At 56.6% G+C, this 19,928-nt stretch overlaps 4 protein-coding genes across 4 annotated transcripts; 1 reads left to right on the top strand and 3 right to left on the bottom strand.

The window, feature by feature from the left end:
* Positions 1-3,287: 3,287 nt before the first annotated feature.
* Positions 3,288-5,684, bottom strand: CAMK2N1 (calcium/calmodulin dependent protein kinase II inhibitor 1). Its single transcript, XM_066564090.1, has 2 exons — positions 5,479-5,684; positions 3,288-4,642 (listed from the first exon to the last, which is right to left on the bottom strand). The coding sequence occupies exons 1-2, from the start codon at positions 5,636-5,638 to the stop codon at positions 4,572-4,574; spliced, it is 231 nt and encodes a 76-aa protein (XP_066420187.1). The 5' UTR covers positions 5,639-5,684; the 3' UTR covers positions 3,288-4,571.
* A 2,339-nt stretch (positions 5,685-8,023) lies between these two features.
* Positions 8,024-11,736, bottom strand: MUL1 (mitochondrial E3 ubiquitin protein ligase 1). The gene is made up of 4 exons (XM_066563934.1): positions 11,602-11,736; positions 11,416-11,503; positions 10,339-10,459; positions 8,024-9,373 (listed from the first exon to the last, which is right to left on the bottom strand). The coding sequence occupies exons 1-4, from the start codon at positions 11,719-11,721 to the stop codon at positions 8,653-8,655; spliced, it is 1,050 nt and encodes a 349-aa protein (XP_066420031.1). The 5' UTR covers positions 11,722-11,736; the 3' UTR covers positions 8,024-8,652.
* A 1,177-nt stretch (positions 11,737-12,913) lies between these two features.
* FAM43B (family with sequence similarity 43 member B) lies at positions 12,914-14,498 on the bottom strand. Its single transcript, XM_066563922.1, has one exon. It carries the CDS (start codon positions 14,015-14,017, stop codon positions 13,127-13,129), a length of 891 nt encoding a protein of 296 aa, XP_066420019.1. The 5' UTR covers positions 14,018-14,498; the 3' UTR covers positions 12,914-13,126.
* Positions 14,499-16,856: 2,358 nt separating this feature from the next.
* Positions 16,857-19,204, top strand: CDA (cytidine deaminase). Its single transcript, XM_066563923.1, has 4 exons — positions 16,857-17,043; positions 17,320-17,431; positions 17,685-17,742; positions 18,386-19,204. The coding sequence occupies exons 1-4, from the start codon at positions 16,869-16,871 to the stop codon at positions 18,497-18,499; spliced, it is 459 nt and encodes a 152-aa protein (XP_066420020.1). The 5' UTR covers positions 16,857-16,868; the 3' UTR covers positions 18,500-19,204.
* Positions 19,205-19,928: the final 724 nt, after the last annotated feature.

The following is a 19,928-nucleotide window of genomic DNA, read 5'->3' as shown; positions in this document are numbered from 1 at the left end:
GTGCCCCTGTTCCCCGTGGGGTCCTGGTGTGGGGATGCCCCTGGAGACACCAACGGAGCTCAGGGACAGCTCTTCCCTGCCCTGCCTTTCCCCAGCTTTGCTGCCTCTGGGGATTTGCCTGTTTCAGACTTTTGGGTGCCAGTGTGTGTCCAAAGGTCCTGCCTGAGTAAATCAGCCAGGAGCACAGAGCCTCAGTGGCCTCTAGTGGCTGTGGGACAAAGATCCCAGGAAAGGGGGACCCGCAGCCCCCCAAGCCCCCCAAACAAGCAACGCTGGGGGTCCATCCCACCAGAAGCCACTCTTCCTATGGGGAGACCAAAGGCAAAGCTAAAGCCCCAAAAAAAGCTCCAAGGCCATGACTGATGGGGGCTGCATCCCAAATCCCTCTTGGCCCCATTCCCTGGCAGGGATGGATGGAGTGGTTTCGGGCAGCCACTGGGTTTTTCTCATTTTTGTGTTAAAAAGCAAGAAAAAACCCCCAAGTTTTTAAGGAAGGTAAAATTTCTTTCACGCCTTTTCCCATTTTTCATTTTTCTAAAGCGTATTTTCTGTCTGATGCCACAGTACAAAACATGAACCCCAGCGGTGAAAACAGTTGAGCCAACGGATGAAAAGGGGTTTGATTCCGTTGAAATGACCGTTTTTGTGTCTTCTCCACCAAAGGTCACTAAAGCTGCTTCCTTCTGAGTAATTACGATTTTTCAACAAGGGAAGAGGGAAGAACTGACCCGTTTTATTCCCCAAACCCACAGCATTTGGGGGCAGGATGGAGCATCCCCTTCTGCAGCCCATGCTGCTGTCCCTCCTCTCTCCCCGCCATGATAAATAAATTACTTTAGGAGTGCTGGCCTAGTTTAACATGCCCTAGTTTTGATGGAGGAGGGGAAAGAAAAAAAAAAAGAGAGAGAATATTTATTTTGGGCAGTTGCTTCATGGGCGTCCTTTTGGGAAGAGCTTTGGGGGACTCACCCACTCCCCCTGCTCCTCTTTGCCCTGGCTGCAACACACTGCCCTCAATTTTGCTTTCTTTTTCTGAGTTGCCGCCTAGGTGATGTGGGAAATGAGTGGTGGGGGCACTGATCCAGCCCCAAAATCGTTGTCCATTGCTCTGAGCCCCCCAGGACTGGTGTCATGCTGGGGGATTTCCAGGGGCTGATGCCTCAAAGCCTGTGGAACACGAGCAGGTTTAGAGGTGAATGAAGACACACCTGGTTCTGGGTGTAAGCGGTCAGGGTTGGCTTTGCTGCAGGAGCAACTGTGTTAGCACCTTCCCTCAGCACCAAAATCCCTGGGAAAATGGGATTAAAGTGTGTGTTTGGGCATGGGAGTGGGATTTCTCAAGTGCTCTGGGTGTCGCTGGGACCTCTGCACCTCACTCGTCCCTCCCCTACCCTGCTCTTCCAAAGGTGCCAAGTTTCCTCTGGTAAATAAACCTGCAAATGGCTCTTTTCTATAAATTTTATTTTTTCCTCCTTTTTTTTTCCCACCCCTGCCAAAACAAGCAGCCCATATGGGCAGGGTTGGGTGGGGATTTTTGCAGTTTCCATGGGGATTTGGCTCTGGAGCTGCTGGGTGCTGGCTTCTGGGGTTTGGTTCGTTTTTTTTTTTTCCTCTGATCCCTGTAACCGGAGCATGGTGATGGCACCGGGCTCCCTTCCCGGCTCCGGCATCTCCCAGCCAAGGTCACCGGGGAGACCGTAGGCAGCCGCCGCCTGCGTTGGGCCATCTGTTAAATAATGTATGCAATAAACTCCTGCCCCGGGGCCAGCTTAATCCTTAAATCCTCCTTCAGAATACCATCTCCCGGCCGTGCGGGATGCCCGGCTCGGTCTCTTGGGTGCATCTTTCCCCACCACCCCCCGTGAATCGCTCTCTCCTCGCCCCTCCATCCCGCATCCTCCCGTGCTCGATCTCGCCGGGCTCTCCTGCTCCATTATTTATGCGCCGTGCATGAAAGATGCATATAAAAGAGCGGTTCATAATTTAGCAGAATCTCCTCTTATTTCAGCCTCCCTTCCCCCTCTGGCTTCAGGCTTTCTCTGGAGCATTACCGGCCCCTCCCAGGCCTCCAGGTGTTTTTGGGGGGATCTGGGGCTGTGCCTGCGCCCCATCCTCGGAGCACCCATAGATGGGTCTGGGTTTTGGGGAGGTTTAAGTGCTCAGAGGTCTTTTGATGTATGGGATAAAGTGGGAAATTGGGTTTGGCAGACCCATAGATCGTGTTTTTACAAAAAGAGGGTGTTTTGGGTGAACTTAATTACCCCAGTGCTGCATCCAACCCATGGTTTTGTGTCTGAGAGCTCCCAAGCGCTGTCCTTGGCACACCTGGGATGCTTTGCTCCTCTCTGGCTGTGTCTGCTCTCCCAATGCCCCGGGCTCGCCCCCAGATGCTGACTGGGGCAAAACCCATTAGTCTGGGAGAAAAAAACTCCCTTCTGGGGGCCATCTCGTGGTTTGGAGGTGCAGCAGGTCCCCCAGCACAGAGAATCTGGTTGCCAAAACTGTGTGTGCTGCGTCCAACCCACACAGCCACGACCTCGGAGCTGAACTCGCTGGGGAAAAATTGAAACTAATTGGGGATTTTTCAAGGGAGCAATTTAACAAAGCTCCTCATCATATCCTGGATGTGGGAGAGCCTGTGTGGGTTTAAAATGGAGCAATAAATAGCAAAGGTGGTGGGGACAGGAGCATTGTGCAGCCTTCGCACCCCTGCTCCCTGTGCCACCCCAAATTAATCCATCTCCCCCCAGGTCATCCTGTACAAATCCCAGCTCAGCAACATCCTGCTTTTATTGCAATATATGATTTTCTTTGCAATAAAATCCCACCCCTGGACTTGTTTCCCATCTGTGATTATATTCTTGTTCCCTGGGCACAAAGGTTGGCTCGTGCCCTCGGTGGCGTGGGCAGAAGGGATAATGGCCTTTTTTAACAGCAGGATTTGGGGTCTGGGGGGAAGGGAGGCAATACTGGAAGGGAAATGCCCATTTTCCACACCTTTCCCACCAGTGAAGGGCAAGCCACCTTTTATTCCCCATTCCCAAGAGCCACTCTCAGGACCCAACGTTGAATTTTTCCATTAAGTTTGTGCCCCTGAAGTGTTTTCCCATCAAACAAAAAAATCTCACAAATAAATATTAATTACAATTAGTTATTCAGATTAACAGGGGTCTGTGCTAGAGAGTGGGGAGGTTTTCCTTAGTTATTTTGGGATTATTTGGGGGGACAGGATGGATGCTCATGCTGTGTGGCCCTGGCAGCCCACGGGAAAACACGGCAGATCCGCATTTATAATTTTTTTTTCCGTTTTGTTTCATTTTCCTTTTTATTCGGACATTGCAGAAATAGCCCTGTGTAGTGGATAAAAGTGCAACATACACAATATTTAAGAAAAGGAGGAAAGAAAAACCTGCCTTGAGGTCTGTCAATCGCAAACAGAAACAAGAACCAAGCCCGGGCACCAGAGGCGCTTTTTGTCCCCCTCCCCCCTTTTTTTTCCCCTTTTGTTTTTATGCACGTCATGCAAAATAGTTAAAAAGAAAGATTAGAAAAGAGAAGTCAGAGAAAACCCCACGAGAGATCGACCGAGCCCTGGAAAGAGCAGAAAGCTCCGAGTGCTGCTCGTCTCGGGGAGGGAATCACTGCCCTCCAGCATCTCCAAGTGTTTGGCACTCTTGTGATTACATTAAATAATTTCTTTTATATATATGTTTTAATACAGTCTATTAAAGAGAGGAAACTGCCACAATATAAGGAAAAAAAAAAGAAAACCAAGATCACCCACACTACAGACTGCATGGTAGTTAGAAAAGCTGAGCGACCCCCCCGCCCCCCATACATATAAAATCTGTCCCTTTGCTCACAGCAACCAAGAAGTACAAGCTTTAAAAAATAAACCAGCAATTCTTCCTTCAGGCCTTTCCTTTATAAAAGTTTTGGTTTTCCCCCTCGAGAACCTTAAAACGTGACTAAAATTAAATATATATATATATCTATTTTATATAATTTCCCAACATCCAAAGACATCAACATAAAAAAAAGAAACTGATACAGAAGGGGATAGCGTGGTACATCCAAGTGCACGGATTCATTTTTGCAAGATTAAATCATGTAAACAAGGTGCCCGCTGGGAACAACCCTGGCCGGAGGGAGGCTCCAGGGGCTGTTCCCCCCGCTCCCCCCATCTCCCGCTGCCCCTTTTCCTCTTACCCCCCGATCTAGCGCGGCACAAGGTTCATCAGCCCGAGAAAAGCCATCCCGAGTAATTCAGAGCCGCGGCGTGCCTCCTCCGTCCATCCCTCGGGGTGGGGGGTTTGAAGCAGGTGACTATTTTCCCGATTACACAGATATATTTTAATTTATTATCATTTTTGAATTCACGGCTGGGCTCTGGCTCGCTCGCCGCCCTCCCCTCCGCGCGTCTCCGGAGGGCAGGACGAGCCGCGGGGCTGCGGGCGGCGTTCCCGGCGCTCGGCGCTCGCTGCGGGGCTGGGGTTTATTCTCTGCCGGTCACCTGTGCCATTGTAAACCGACCCCACCCCGGGCCTCGGCCCAGCGTCCCCAGGGAGGCTTTAAACACCGGGAGGGGCCTTTTCGGAGAGGTTTTGCAGCACATCATCAATTCTATCATCTTCAATAACCACTAGAAAGCAGAAAGAAACAGAAGAGCGATGAATTTTCTGCCGCCGTGTTCCCCCCGCCCAAGGTCACCCTGGAGGGGGTCGGAGCGGTCCCACATCCCTGGTGTGGCTGCTGGCAAAGCGACACGGCCCCGACCGCCGCAGGGCACCCGGCACCGTGTCCCGTCCCCAGGGAGCGTCCCCAGCACCGCACGCCCCGGCACTGGTGCCCTGTCCCTGGGGACACTTGGCAAAGGACATGTCCCCAGGGAAAGGTCACTCACCTCAGTGCCCTGCGGATGGGATGGTCCCCAGGGAATGTCCCCTGTCCCCGAGGAAGGTCCCTGCTGCCCTACACCCGGTGAAGTGCCCAGGGCACAATGTTCTGCCCCCAGGGAGGGTCCTGGCCACCCAACACCCCGGTGCCAGTCCTTGGGACGTGCTGCCTGACATCCTGCAGGGAGTCTGGTGCATCGTGCTCCATCCCCGGGGACTCTTCCCGGTGCCCTGCATCCCCGAAAGGTGCTCGATGCCCCATCCCTGGGGAAGATCCACAGAACACGATGCCCAACATCGCTCAGGGAGCCTGGTGCACCATACCCTGTCCCTCAGGACGGTCCCCAGTGCCCTGCAGCCCTTGAGAAGGTCCTCGGGACGCGATGCCCGACATCCTCAGGGAGCCCGGTCATCGTGCCCCGTCCCTGAGGACGGTCCCCGCCGTCCCGCGTCCCCGGGGAAGGTCCCCGGTGCACGAAGCCCCAACACCCCGCGGGACACCCGCTGCATCCCGCCGCATCCCTGGGGCCGTGTCCCGCATCCCGGGCGGCTCCCGGTGCGCCCCGGTCCCTCCGGCACCCACCTCTCTTGCTGCGGCCGATCTGCCCCAGCTTGGGCGGCCGCTTGCCCTGCCCGCCGGCCAGGAGCCCGTCGCCGCCGCGGAGGCGAACGGGGAAGGGCAGCTGCCCCACGGCCGCGTCCCCCGCCAGCTGCCCCTCGCCGTAGGGCGGCCCCTCCGACATGGGGGCGGCGGGGGGGGACCCGCCGCCGCCGCCGCCCCCCGACAGCCTCCCGGGGCGCGGGGCCCGCGGGCCCGGGGCAGCGGCGCAGCGGGCGCGGGGCAGCCGCCCCGTCACATCCCGGCCCGGCCGGCGCTGCTCGCGGCTCCGCGGCTGCGGCGGCGGCTCCGGCGGCGGCGGCGATAGAGGAGCGGGAGGCGGGACCGGGCGGGGCGGGGCGGGACCGGCTCGGCCCCCGGCACCGGCGGCGGCACCGCCCCGCGGGCTGATCCCGCACCCCGGGGATCCCCGGGACTGCCCCGCCGCCTGCCCCGCAGCGTCCCCGGGGAGCGCGGAGCATCCTCAAGGAGCCCGGGCCTGCCCCGCCGGCTCCCCGCGGAGCACGGACCTGTCCCGGAGCATCCTCGGGGTGTCCCACAGCATCCCCGGAGATCCCAAAGCTGCCTGGCAGACACACTCTGCGCCTTCGGGCTCTGGATTCCCCAGCCTGCCCCTCAGCATCCCTGGGGAGTCTAGAGCTGCCCTGCAAGGACCCTCGGAGATCTTAGGTGGCCCCACAGCACTTTTGGGGAGCCCAGAGCTGCCCCACAGACACCTTTGGGGAGTTCAGAGTGAGCTTCCCCAGCCACTCCGGGGGAAAGTCTGGAACTGACCCCTCTACAGCCCTGGGGAGCCCGACGCCCGTTCCCAGGAGCCCTGGGCACAGCCTCTGCCCTGCAGAGCCATCTGGAGACCTCTGGCACTTTGTGGGGGGCTGCAGCATGGGGAGGACTGGGTGTGCTTGGCGGGGGGCCCCCAGGACCCCTTCCTGCACGAGCCTTTCCTGGGGCACTGCAGGAGGACTTCTGAGTCACTGTGAGCTTCCCGTGGGGTTTTCTATGCAGAGTTACCGCAACAGTGTGGGTCATTGGGGTTACTGCCTGGCAAAGCGAGTGATGGGAAGGTTGGGGATAACATTTTGGGAAAGGCCACAGCTATGTTGGGGTGTTCAGGCAACTGTGGTGCATCTCCCACAAAAGGGAGCAGGAGGACAGTAGCAGCAGCAGCAAAGAACCTGTTTGTGCAAGGCTGAGTTACAGGGTTTCTCTGGAATTGGGAGCCTGGCTCATTTTGGGGCTGAGCAGAATGGAAGGACAGGGTGCCTGGTGGTGCCAGGGCTGGGGTGAGCTGTCCTGGGGCTGCTCCCATCTCCAAAGCCCTTGTTTGCTGGAATCCTCAGCCCCCAGAGCTGCACAAGCCCCTCTCCCCTGCACTCCTGCCCGCCCCCGAGCTGTCAGCTCCTTACATAAGGTTGCGGCTACACCCAAGAAATCACAGGGAAAGCTTGGAAACAGGAGGCGAGGGGTAATAGGGAAGCACAGCCCCTCCAAGGAGTATTTTTAGGCTTTGCCTGATGCTCCACTCCTGGGCAAAACATGGAGGCTCAAGGCCGTGTCCTGCACTGGTCTGAGGGGAATTGACCTCCCCCCTGTCCCCACCGAGGGGATGAGGCTTTTTGGGGTGCTCGTTCCCCTGAAGAGGAGGGACACCTCTTCCAGCAGATGGGATTCTGCCCTTTCAATCTGTCTGCTGGGTTTTGGGGCTGCAGTGTGGCTTTTTGAGCTGTGTTCCGCTGTTCCCTCTGGGATTCTGTTCTGCAGGCTGCCTCGCCCTGCAGGCAGCCACCGCCATCTACAGCTGGTGGGACGCGGCCCTTTCCCAGCACTGGAATAACCAGGGACCTGCTCCTCCTCAAAATCCAGCACTGGAATCACCAGGGACCTGCTCCTCCTCAAAATCCAGCACTGGAATAACCAGTGACCTGCTCCTCCTCAAAATCCAGCTGTGGATTTGTGCCCCACAGCCAGAACGGCCTTCGGACACTGCCCAGCTGCTCTGTTTAATGTTTAATGAGAAACAACTCATCATTTTCACTGTAAATTCAGGGGGTTTAAAATGCCAGTCAATGGGAATGTTTCTTTTTAAATGTGCCTGGGGGATGTGGATGGCTCTGCCTGGAGCAGGGCTAACCAGGGGCTGCCTCAGTCCTGGGGTTTTCAACTGCTCCTACTTGAGGCTCCCTCATTCCCCTGGAATGTTTCTCTAATTGTCCTCCCCAGCAAATGTTCACTGCAGCAGGACTTTGGGTCCATTAACCCTCTTGGGTGCATATGGGATTTATGGCAAAATAGGAGTGTCAGGGAAGGGAATTTTCCTTTTTTGTGTCAGTTTGGGGGTTTGGCACTACCTGTGTCATAAGGGGACAGCAGTGACTGTCATGTCCAGTGCAGGAGGGACAGGTTCCCCCCTCAGCCAACCTCCATCATGGCTTGGGATGATCCAGGCTCACCATGTCCACCTCAGGGAGGACAAACCTCACCACTCACCTGGAATAATCCGACACAGACACACTTTTCATCCTGTTTTATTACTTTACACCTCAATTGCTATCCCAAGCCAAGCCAAGCCAAGCACAGCCATCAGCCATTAGCCACAGCACTCTCACATCCCCATCCTCATACCCTGGTGTGACAAAGCCATTTTGGGGGGATCACAGAATTACCTGTGCTCACACCCCCTGGTACGAGCTCTCCGACAGCCCCTCCTGCTCCATTAGGCCTTGCAGCCCTCTGGCAGCCTCACAGGAATTCTGCAGCCTCCCAGAACCCTTAATACATTTTATTTTTGTTTTTCCCATGTTTTTATCAGCTGGGTAAGGGGCTGCAGGCTCTGTAACCATGACACGAACCCTGAGAGTCCAAACCTTAATAGAAGAGCTTCAAGCTGCATCTTCCCCCAAGCATCTCACCCTTTGCAAAGAATCGTCTCTCTCAAAAACACCTCCATAGCACAGCGTGAGCCCTGATCAGCTGCAGAGTAACCTTTTCAGACTCTGCTCTGCCCCCTTGGTGAAACACCCGCTCCCTCAAGCTCCCTCCCCTTCCCCAAAACCCACCACCCAAGCAGCGAGGCGACAAAACCCCTTTGCCAGTGGCAGCTTTAAATCCAAAGTCTCCCCCCCCGAGAACCACAAAAAATTAACTGTTGTACAAGGGAACCACCCTGGTGATGCCCTGCCTGCAGATTGGGCACTTTTTGGGCTTGGGAAGAGCCTGGTAGCACTCGTGGCAGGAGCAGACGTGGCCACACTCCAGGAAAACGCAGGATTTGGTGCTGCTCAAGCAGACCACGCAGGCGTTTTTGAGAACCTCGCCGCCCTCGGTGCCGGTCAGGCGCTCCTGGGCCTGCCGGAACTCCTCCTGCATCTGCCGCAGGTGCTGCTGCTCCCGGTGGTGCCGGTACTGCTTCCGCAGCAGGAAGAACAGCACGGCGCACGTGGCAAAGCCAAAAACCACCGTCAGGATTTTCCAAAACCGCACGCTGGACTCCTGTTTCTGCAGCAAGGACTCAAAATCCAGGGAGCTCAGGTAGTAGGGCATGCCCTGCTTCGGGGGCTGCAGCTTGATGGTGGCGTTGTCCAGGACCAGCTCTCCCACCCCAGTCAGGGCCGTGCCCACCTTCAGCATCTGCTCGGTCTCCTGGATGCCCTTGGGACGCTCCCCACTGATGTAGTGGCCGATGACGTCCGTGAAGGACTGGACAGAGGGGTGGAATTTCTCATACACCGTCTCCAGGCCGAGCTCGGCAGCGTCCAGAGGCTTCATCACCCGGACGGTGACGCCGGCGTCGTCCTCGGCAGGGACCAGGTCAAAGGGGGTGGTGCTGGTTCTCTGGTGGATGATCTTCTCGTAGTCATTCCTGGGGAGGGAAAAGGGGGGGAAGTGAACTGACTGCCCCCGATGGGAAACACAGCCTGGGATGGCCTGATGGTTTTGGGGACTGCCAGATGGGACACGCCCTGAGAGGAGTTTCTTTGATGGGGGTGTCGGGAGTGTGGAGCCTTTCCCTTCTGAGGAGGCTGTAATCTGATCCTAAGACTCCTCCCATGGGACACCTGATAAAACCCCGCCCGGGGGCTGTGTCCCTCTCTCTCTGTTCTCGGCTCGGGCTCCCGGGACTCTGCCTCCTCCCTCCCACGGCATGGGGTGGAGGGGGGGGAAATAAAATAGACTCTCGTGCTAAACAAGGAAGAGACTTGTCTGTCTGTTTCCTCTGCTGTCGGCTGTGGCCTCCCTGGACACGATCCTCACTGTAGCCACACGCTGCTACACTGGAGAACACCTTTCCCCTCGTGGCACTGTCAGGGGTGCACGAGGCCACTCCACCCTCACTCAGTGCTCCACAAGTACTGGGGGCTTCCCCCATCCCCACATCCTGACGTGCCTGTGGCATTCACAAACCATCCTGTGAGGGGAAGCACCACGTGTCACACATCCCAATTTGGTGTTACCAAATGCTTATCAAACAGCATCACTGGGCTCTGTTTCAGCAGTTCTGGGACCCCTGGGTGTGGGGATCACCCAAATTCAATTAATTTCTGTTCTGCAAGTGGGTCTTTTCTGAAATGCCATCCTCTGGTGGGGTAACAAGGTGGGGCTGATCAATCTTCAGCCCATGTTGGGTTACTCGATGCTCTCTTCTCCTCCAGCCCCTCTGTGAAAGCCCTAGAATCAGCCAAACCCCCCATTATGGCAGCTGTCACTGTGGAGGCTACTTTGGGACCCAGCTTTGAGGCACTTCGTCACTCTGGCCATGCCTGAGGCCATTTCAGGCTGTCAGACCCCCCAAGGGTACGAAAGGAGTGTGAGGGTGCAGGCACATACCAGAGGTGGGTGGTTCTGTTCCACACCATCTTGTGCTCCTGCAGTGTCAGCCTCTGAACCACTCCCTTGCAGTTCTCCACAAACTGACTGCTCAGGGTGTCCTTCACCGAGCGCACCACACCTGCAACAGGAACCCAGGGGCCACATGAGGACTCATGGAACAAACCCTGGACCATGGGGAATGGCTTCACTGGGCTGCTAGGAAGAAACCCCTTCCTTCCTGTGAGGCTGCTGAGGGTATCCAGAGAAGCTGTGGCTGCCCCATCCCTGGAAGTGTCCAAGTCCAGGTTAGATGGGGCTTGGAGCACCCTGGGACAGTGGAAGGTGTCCCTGCACATGGCAGGGGTGGAACTGGATGAGCTTTAAGGTCTCTTTCTACCAAAACCCTTCTAGAATTCTAAGATGGGGGCAAAAGGGCCAAGAGCTTGTGGTTTCTGCTGTCAGAAGTCTGTGGCTGCTTGGCAGGGGGGAAATGACCTGATGGGCACGGGAGGAGGAGCTGGGGATGAAATCCCCTAGTGAGGAGCAGCTGTGGGGCAGGATGTGCCCCCCCCCACCCCTGTCTGGGGCATCACTTCAGGTCTTGTTTGAAAGGAATGAGGGATTTGTCTTTACAAACAAACTGTGGTAGATAAAACTAGATACTGAGAGATAAAAGAAACAATGGGAAGAACCACAAATTCCACAGGATTTCCACTGACTGACACGGGGAGGGAAAGTGAAAGTAAAAGTACAAGGGGAAGGAGGAAAGGAAAGGAAAGGAAAGGAAAGGAAAGGAAAGGAAAGGAAAGGAAAGGAAAGGAAAGGAAAGGAAAGGAAAGGAAAGTTATACATTAGAAGTGAGTCTTAGGTATCAGGCATTTCGGGCAGTCTGCACCTATAAAGTCCCTCAGCCAATAGGGAAAAAGAGAGGGAAATGCGGCCGGGAAGCGAGAATAAAAAGGAGGCTGCATCCTCTAGTAATTTGAGAGACTCCATGGGAAATGCCCATGACCTCTCCCTTGGTTCAAATAAAGTTATAGGACTCCTCTGTTTCCTTTTTGGACATAAACATCTGGTGTTTGTACACGACCTTACCTTCTATGACTGCATAGGGCACGCAGCGTCCGGGAGCCTCTAGCAGCACGGCCCGCAGGTCCCCGTCCAGCCGGACCTTCCTGGCGCCCTGCGGGAGCAAACAGAGGCCGCGGCTCAGCCAGCGCGACCAGGCCGCGGCTCGGGGGCCGGGCACATGCATTCCCCCGTCGCACCCCTCACACCCACCTCGAGCCCGCGGGCCACGCGAGCCTTCTGCCGGTAGATGGAGTAGAGCAGGGCAGTGATGGCGGTGCTGGCGGCCAAGAGCACGGCCTGTGCGGCCGAGGGCCGCCCGCCGCCCTCCATGGCGGCCAGGCCCGCCGTTACCACGGCAACCACGCGCCGCGCCGGCGCCCGGTGATGACGTCACGAGCGGCGTTCTGGCCGCCGCAGCGCCGCCATCGAGACGGGGGATCCGCCAAGGCCGGGCAGGGCGCGGGGGCTCCGCACAGCCCTGCTGGGGTGCGGGGTCACACACATTATCCCCCCACAGAGGTTGTGAGTCGGGGGAGGCGGCTCAGATCCCGGCACCACGGAGCTTTAGGGGGATAAACTCCATCCTTGGAGTTTGGGGGGGCGGGACAGATGGCAGCCTCCCCCACCCCTTTACCTTCACCCTGCGGTCCTGGGGAAGACATCAAACTCCAGCCTCACCAGTATCTGAGGGGGATTAGCCCAAATCAGGATCTTGGCAGCTGGCCGCAAATCCTAATGCCCCTGGGTGTGTGGAGGGAGCATCCCCCATACCCCCCCTGCCACCTTGGGGCTGGGGGGGCAACCCAAATCTCACCTCCTGCTAATTTTGGGGGGACAGTGGTCAGACCAGCGCCTGTCCCCCCTGGGAGGCTGGGAGGGTTTATCTCTCCAAATCCCAGCCCCATAATACCTTGGGGAAGGGCTTACAACCCCTCACTGGGCTGTGGGGCAGCAGCACCACCTGGCCCCCACTGTGGGGGCTCAGCCTCAGGACGCAGCCCCCAGCCCCACTTTGCAGAGTCCTTTCTCCCACCCCACAAAGGGCCATGGCAGGTCCCTGCCGGGGAGGACACAAACCCACCCACACCCCCACCCCACCACCTCCTTACCATCGCTTATTCTGGGAAAGCAGCAAAAGGGAAAGAAAAAAAATAGCAATTTTTTGTAAATTATTGATCTTCAGGCCCTTGGTGCTAATTTGGAGTGGGGAGGGGGGGGTGCAGGCAAGTTATGCTCTCCAGTGGGGTCCAAGGGGCCAAACCCCCATCACTGCTCCCCCGACGTGGGCGGCACCGCCTCCCCCCCAGCTCTATATTTAAAAATTCAAGTTGCCATGACTACACAGATCAGCTCTCCCCCGCCCTCGGTGCCGCAGGAAAGCACCGTGGACCCCGCAGCCCCCCCTCCTTGGCTTGCCTTTCGAGGGGTAAAAGCAATATAAACCCCCCAAGCTGCCTCAGAGCCGAGCTTAACTCTGTCGTCCGCCACGGTCTGGGTGAGACACAGGCACCGTCACACCGCAGAAAACACACATTAATTTTATTATTATGGCCGCTGTGGAGGAGGCACGAGAGCAGGTTCATGTGCGGGGGCGGGTGGGGGTCCCTGGGGTGCAAACCCACCCCCACCATGGGTCTTCCTGCAGACGGAGCCGCCGTCTTGTCCAGATTGCTCCCCGAGGAGGGTCCAGCACCGGCTCGGGGCGCACCGAGGGCACCTCGTGTCCCGCCGGCGCTCAGCACACGGCGGCGCGGGGCCCGCGCAGGCTGCAGCCCCTCATGTCGCTGGCCAGCCGCAGCACGGCCGCTCGCTCGGGGTCCCCCAGGGGCGGCCCGGCGCCGAAGGCCTCCTCCTCCTCCTCCTCCAGGATGGAGCTGAGCCTTGGGGCGCAGCGGGCCCGCTCGGCCGGCGGGCGGTAGGGACACTTGGCGTTGAGGAGCCTGCGGAGCGGCACCAAGGGCACGATGGCGTCGCCCAGGAGCTGCTGCTGGACGTGGCGGAAATCGCTCTGTCTCTTGAGGCGCTTGAACTCGTTGAAGGCGGAGGCCGAGGTCTGGTAGAGGAGCAGGGCCATGGCGCGCGCCTTGTCGGCCTTGGAGACCAGCACGGCGTGGCAGCGCAGCACCACCGCCTTGTTCTTCACCTGGTGCCGGTACACCCAGGCGAACACCTTGGGGTGCCGGCGGTCGGCGGCGCAGTAGGTGATGCGGTGCAGCAGGTACGCGTGGCCCGGCCGGCGGGTCCCCTTCTCGCAGGGCGTCATGCGGATGCCATGAGGGCCCAGCGTCAGCGTCATCTTGGCCCCGCCGGCGCCCGCCTCGCTCTTGGCCCAGATCTTGCCCACCGCCTCCTCGGTGCAGCCCTCGCCCTTGGCGTGCAGGGTGACGGCGTTGCCCAGGTACCTCACCGTGTACGTCGGGTCCTCCTTGTTCAGCTCCACTTTCTGGCGCTTCCCGCGGAAGACGCTGCCCAGGCGCTCCAGCGGGCACTCGGGCAGCAGGTCCGGGCAGGAGCGGAGGAAGCCGGCCAGCAGCGCCGCGTAGCTCAGCCCCGGCCCCAGGCTCTTGCCTTTGCACTTACGTTCATTTTCCACCAGCACGAACTTGCTCCGGCGCCAGGGCAGCATCTCGGCTCCGCTCCGCTACCGCCGGCCTCGCTCGCAAGCAGCGGGACCACCCCCCCAAGCCCCGCAGCCGGTCTGGGGGGTGTCCCCGCACGCCCCGCGCAGGGGGTGTCGTGCCCTACCCCGGCAGCGGGACGCGGCCCCGTGTCCGATCCGGCTGCCCACGGAGGATGCGGAGCCGAGGAGCCGCCGCGTTCCGGGTGCCGCCTGCGCCTGATGCTGCGGGAGCGGCGGCGGCGGCGGCTGCGGGGACGCGGCTCCTCCGTGGGCTGCTCCACCTCCCCGAGCACGCGGGGAGCCGCCGGTGAGCGGCCCCCGCCGGTGAACGGCCCCGTGCGCGCCCGCTCCGAGCCCCGGCAGCGAGAGGAAGCCGGGGGGGAACCCAGCCCCCCATCCCCATGCAGCAGCCAGACCCCCAGCGCCGAAACACACCGGCGTCAGGGGAAATTCCCTCATTTCCCACCCGGGTGTGGGGATGATTTTGGGAGGGTCAGATGATGGCTTCTGACACGGGAACGACAAAAAGGTGGGGGCTTTCCCCCCCAAATCAGTACGTGTCACAAGGGTGTGTGCCAGGATTTGCAGATCCTGCAGGTTTGCTGGCATTTTTTCATCCAAACCTCCCATTTGCTCCTGTTATATCCAAGCCAGTCAGATCTCCTTGCTGCTCCTCTCCTTTTGGGCTGAGCTGGCTTTTAACCTGTTGCTTTTATCTCTGGCCAAGGCCCTAGGACAGCTTCTCTCCAGGAGAAATGGAATTTTATTTCCCCATAGCACAGCTCGGGGGGAATTTTTTGGGGAGCACTGCAAGGTTTCAGCCCTACAGTGGAGTCTGAGGCTGCTCAGGATTCAGTGCCTTTGGCTCAAGCCCTGATTTCCACCTTTTTTTTTTTTTTTTTTTTGATATCTGGACATAAAGCAGGGAGACCCCTGGGCTTGGGGATGCTCTGTTTGCCTTGGGATTAAAAAATGGAGAGAAGAAAGGGGTAGAATAACACCATGTTCCCCCACTTTTAGTCTGCTTAGGGAAGAAAATCAGAGTGGGGTGTTGCAGGGAACGGGAAGCCATTTCCAGCAGCTTCCCAGATTTTCTGCAGTTTGAGTGAAGCAAATACAACCTTAAAATAGCAGCTTCACAGGCAGACAGCACCAGCCCCACTCTCTCACTGCCGTGGCCTTGACAGCCTTGTAGGATTTTGCAGCCAAAATAATAAAAAATGCATGAATTTGTCTGTTTTTCAGCTTTTCTGATGCAAACATGGGCTGTATGGTTTGCTCCCAGTGCAAGGATGGTTTTGGGGAGATGGCAATTAGGGAATTAGTGTTAATGAGGGAGATTTCTATCTATGCTAGCCTCTGTCTTTCATAATTTCTATTCTTGCTCTTGTTGACTGAGGTGAGGACTGTGTTTACTTGCTCAGTGTTCATATTGACAGGGCAGATGTGAACCCACTCTGGAAGCTTCTTTATTTAGAGATTATTGGGGTCAGGGGGGCTGTGGTGTCCCTCTACACTGGTTTGATCCCACAGTGCCACCCACAAGTTGCCCTAGGACTGGTTTTCCTATTTTCCTATTTTCTCCCAGATTTTAGGGGGCAAGGGAGGCTCTGCACTGTATGTAGGGGAAAACAACCTGGATTTGCACTTGAAAGCTGAGAAAAAGAGTTGTGGGCTGGTTCAGGGCTGCCAATCCCTCCTCTTACTCACTGCCCTGGCAAGTAGTGAACTGTCATTGCTGGGCTCCAGAGGGAACAAGCACCCTGTCAAGGTGTGGGAGATGGATTTCCTGGTTATCCCTTGGACAATAGGGATCTCAGCATCCTGCCCTGACAAGTAGTGAACTGTCATCACTGGGCTCCAGAGGGAACAAGCACCCTGGCAGTGTGTGGGAGATGGATTTCCTGGTTATCCCTTGGACAATACAGATCTCAGCATCCCAGCTTTGGTTTCTTGGGGTGCCTGTGGTGGTCTCACTGTGCCATACTCAGTTTCAGCTCCCGGAGTTTCAGCCCCGTCAGAAGCCACTCCCAGTTTTGGATGCTGCTTCCCAGCCTGTTGTGGCTCCTCAGCAGTGTCCCAGCAGCAAGATTTGATGGCAAAACCAGCAGGTAAGGCCAAAATCCTCCCAAAATCCAACAAACTGGACAAAAATCCCAGTGATAAATCCCTGGGACCTGTGACAACCGTCCTTGCAGCTAGAAAATGGGCAGGAAGCTCCTTGGGCAAGGGGAAAAATAGAGAAATCTTTAATTAAAAAGCAATTTGATGATCACCTGGGAGCCCTTTACCTTGTGTGGGCTGATTCCCATGGAAGCACCAGCCAAACTGAATTTGAGCTCCAGCCTGAGGGCATCTGAAATTGGGCTTTTGACCACCTGTGTCTTCAGCCAGTTTCCCCTACTGCTTGTAGTTAGAAGACTTGGGAAAATATATTTTTTTATTATAATTTTTTAAATGCTTTTAATCTTATTAATTTATTTCTTTTGATCTCACTGATCAGGAGCTGTTGTTCCTTCCCATCAGGAATGATTAAAGGACATTTTCCTTTGGAGCCACAGAACCAGTTTTGAACTGAGGAGGAAAAAAACCCTCCAGGATGGTGGCGGAAAACTGTTCTGCCGGGACAGAGAAAGGAGGAAGTAAATAACGAAACCAGGAGAAATTGGAAAAAATGAGGCAGCAGGCAGGGAGAGGATGTGGGAATCCCTGCACACGGTGCTGTGGGGGCCAGGGCTGCCCCTGGGATGCTTCCCAGAGTTCAGCTGCGTGCCGGGGCGTTATCCCGGCCAGCCTATTTTCCAGGCGAGGAAATATTTAACCGCGGCGTCAGCGGGCAGGGCAGGCAGCTGCAGCAATGGAGAGAAGTGGGCAGCACCCGCTCCCTGCTGTCCCCCCGGGCCAGTCCCAGGGTGACCATCTGCAGCTCCTGCTGCGCCGCAGCCGGGAGGCCAAAAACAGCGCCTATTGCCCCTACAGCCGGTTCCCGGTGGGAGCTGCACTGCTCACCGCCGGAGGGGAGATCTTCTCGGGTAAGATGGGATCTGAGACCCCCCCCGGGACTTTTGGGGAGCCCCCAGCAAGCCTTGGCTCGTGTGTGAGGGTGTAGCGGGGTCATCCCGGGGTGCTGGTGTTGTGTGTCCTCCCCCGCTGCCTCCCGGCAGCCGCCATCCCGGACCGAGCCAAAAATCACAGCGGATGGGAAAATAAAGAGGGGAAGCAGGGAAAATGGCTTTTCTTTGTCAATTCCCTGGGAAGAAAGGAGCTGGTGGGGTTTGGGGTGGCTGATGCCGGGGTTGTCCCTGCAGGGTGCAACGTGGAGAACGCCTGCTACAGCCTGGGGATGTGTGCTGAGCGCGGTGCCATCCAAAAAGCCATCTCTGAGGGGCACACCAGCTTCAAGGCCATGGCCATCACCAGGTGAGGGTGCTCCAAGAGCTGGAGTGCTGAGGGATGGGGTGGGGAACCAGCAGGAGAACCCCCACTGCTCCTCAGGAACAACTTTTGCAACAGCCCCATTGTTTGGGGAGGGAAATAAAATTTTTGCATGGTGTTTTTGGAGGAATTGGGGAACAAATCTGTTGCAGCTCTGTATTTATCGGGGCATGAAGGTCTTCTGCAGGTGTTCTCCCCTCCTCTGACCTCAGGACTCTGTGCCCTTCTCCTTTGGCAGTGACATGGGGGACCACTTCATCACACCCTGTGGCGCCTGCAGACAAGTGATGAGAGAGGTGACAGCTCGTGTGGGGCTCCATGGCTCATTCCCTGACCCCAGACACCGTCCCCTGACCCCAGGCATCTCCCCCTAAAACACCTGGAGGTTCCAAGGAGGGTGCAACCCCCCCGTCCTCAGCCCCAGGGCTGGCTCCAGGCTCCTCAAATTTCTTTATCTCCTGGCGAAGGGGTATTCCAGCCCTGGGTGGGTGTTCAGTGGGAATTCATTAGCTCACCTTCCAGCTGCAGGGTTTTGCCCTTGAGTCCTTGCTCTGGCAAGCCTGAAAATGGGGATTTTCCTGCAAAAGCTGAGCTTCCCACATATTCTATCCAGCTCTTGTCTTCCTTCTGCACAGGAATCCCAGCACCCACACCTTGTTTTGGGGTTGTTAATATTTAATGGGTCGTGGGGCTGTGATCGAGGGTCAGATTCAGCAGGTTCAGAGGCACTGGGGCTCACACTGGTGGGGTGAAAACACAGGATCTGAGCCCAAAATATCCTCTGGGGGAGGTAATGCTGATAAGCCAACCCAAAATACATGTAATAGAGGGGGATGCTCCCTGTGAACCTGAGAAAATGGGGTATATGAGTAATTTGGGGAAGAAATGCAGGTTCTTCCCTTCTTTTCCCTCATCAGGCTCTTCTTTCTCCTCCTCCAGTTTGGCACAGACTGGGATGTCTACCTGACCAAAGGAGATGGCACCTACATTGTCAAGAGGCTGGAGGAGCTGCTGCCTACCTCCTTTGGCCCTGAGGACCTGAAGAAGGTCTGAGCAGTGTGGCCACCACCAGCCTTTGCCCTTAGGCACAGGGGACAGTGGTTTTCCCCAATTTTCTCAGCCTGTAAGCAACTTTCTGGGAACAACACAGTGGGAAATTTGTTTATACTGTTAAGTTGCCCGTTCCTCTGTCTCATCTTCTAATTCAGTGTTGATTTGCAGGCTCCAGCTCCACCTTGCCCCGAGGAAATGGCAAAATCAAATCATAGAAATTCCTTGTTATTAGTAAAAAATGTGTCCAGACATCCCTGTAGGCAAGGGAGGACATGGCTTTGGTGCAGAACTCAAACAGGCTTTGATACAGAAACCACTCCTGAATAATGCAAAATCATTGCTTGGGAAAGTGCTGGATTCTTCAGCTCTAAAAAGAAGTGAAAGCAAGAGGGAAAAGGTCCATCAACCCCAGCAGTGATTAGTGACCCAATCCAGATTACGTGGATTGCAGGATGGTTATTGCACTGACCGTGTCCTTTGCTCCTTTCTTTCCAGCTTGTTTTCCTTGATTTTATTCTGTTTGGGGTGAAGAAGAGGACAAGTTTTTGGGGTATTCTGGAGGGTTTTGTGCCTCCAGGGTAATGCCATTTGTTGATTGTATATTGATTTATAACACAATGATAAATGAATTAATTACATTTCCCAACCAGCGCTGGGTTGAGCATTTCTGCCATGCCCAAGTGAAATAAAAGCAGTTCTGGTTTATCTCCTGCAGTTGTAGCAAGTGATGAAACACAGGGAGTGGGGTCCTGGGGCTGTCCTGCAGCCCAGTCAGGGCCGAGGGTGCTGGATGTGCCCTGGGAACCTCATGAGGTTCAGCAAAGCTGAGTGTAGGGTGCTGCCCCTGCCTCAGGGCAGCCCCTCAGTATCTGTACTGGCTGGGGCATGGAGAACACTCCTGCTGGGAAGGACTTGGAGATGCTGGTGGATGAGAGGCTGGATGTGCCTCAGCTGTGGGGCTGATCCCACAGCACGGGCAGCAGGGGAGGGATTCTGGCACAGGGTGCCCAGAGAAGCTGTGGCTGCCCCTGGATCCCTGGAAGTGTCCAAGGCCAGGTTGGATGAGGCTTGGAGCAAGCTGGGATGGTGGAAGGTGTCCCTGCCCATGGCAAGGGTGGGACTGGATGGGCTTTGAGGTCCCCTCGAGCCCAAATCAGTCTGTGATTCTGTGATTTGATGATTCCACACACTGGGCTGTGCCCTGGCTGTTTCCAGGGCAGTGCCGTGCTCCATGCCAAGGCACTCCCAAGCAGTGGCATGCCCTGCATTGCACAATGCTTTACCTTGGTTGCACCCTGCTCTGTGCCCAGCTCCATGACCCATTCCATGCCCTGCTTGATGCCCCACTCCATCTCCCCTTCCATATCCTGCTTCAAGCCTTGCTACATGTCCCCTTCCATGCCCTGTTCAGTATCCCACTCCACGCCTG

Source organism: Molothrus aeneus, chromosome 21, assembly GCF_037042795.1.
Source record: "Molothrus aeneus isolate 106 chromosome 21, BPBGC_Maene_1.0, whole genome shotgun sequence".
NCBI lineage: Eukaryota > Metazoa > Chordata > Aves > Passeriformes > Icteridae > Molothrus > Molothrus aeneus.
The sequence above is the reverse complement of the archived record's forward strand: the minus strand, read 5'-3'. Positions and strand labels throughout refer to the sequence as shown.

Coding starts and splice junctions, on each gene's coding strand:
- CAMK2N1 (XM_066564090.1), bottom strand. CDS start 5,638: ATGTCGGAGGGGCCGCCCTACGGCGAGGGGCAGCTGGCGGGGGACGCG. Junction 4,643..5,478: donor GATCGGCCGCAGCAAGAGAG/GTGGGTGCCGGA, acceptor TCTGCTTTCTAG/TGGTTATTGAAGATGATAGA.
- MUL1 (XM_066563934.1), bottom strand. CDS start 11,721: ATGGAGGGCGGCGGGCGGCCCTCGGCCGCACAGGCCGTGCTCTTGGCC. Junction 10,460..11,415: donor GCCCTATGCAGTCATAGAAG/GTAAGGTCGTGT, acceptor TTCCTGTTGCAG/GTGTGGTGCGCTCGGTGAAG. Junction 9,374..10,338: donor AACAGAACCACCCACCTCTG/GTATGTGCCTGC, acceptor TTCCCTCCCCAG/GAATGACTACGAGAAGATCA.
- FAM43B (XM_066563922.1), bottom strand. CDS start 14,017: ATGCTGCCCTGGCGCCGGAGCAAGTTCGTGCTGGTGGAAAATGAACGT.
- CDA (XM_066563923.1), top strand. CDS start 16,869: ATGGAGAGAAGTGGGCAGCACCCGCTCCCTGCTGTCCCCCCGGGCCAG. Junction 17,044..17,319: donor CGGAGGGGAGATCTTCTCGG/GTAAGATGGGAT, acceptor TTGTCCCTGCAG/GGTGCAACGTGGAGAACGCC. Junction 17,743..18,385: donor GCAGACAAGTGATGAGAGAG/GTGACAGCTCGT, acceptor CTCCTCCTCCAG/TTTGGCACAGACTGGGATGT.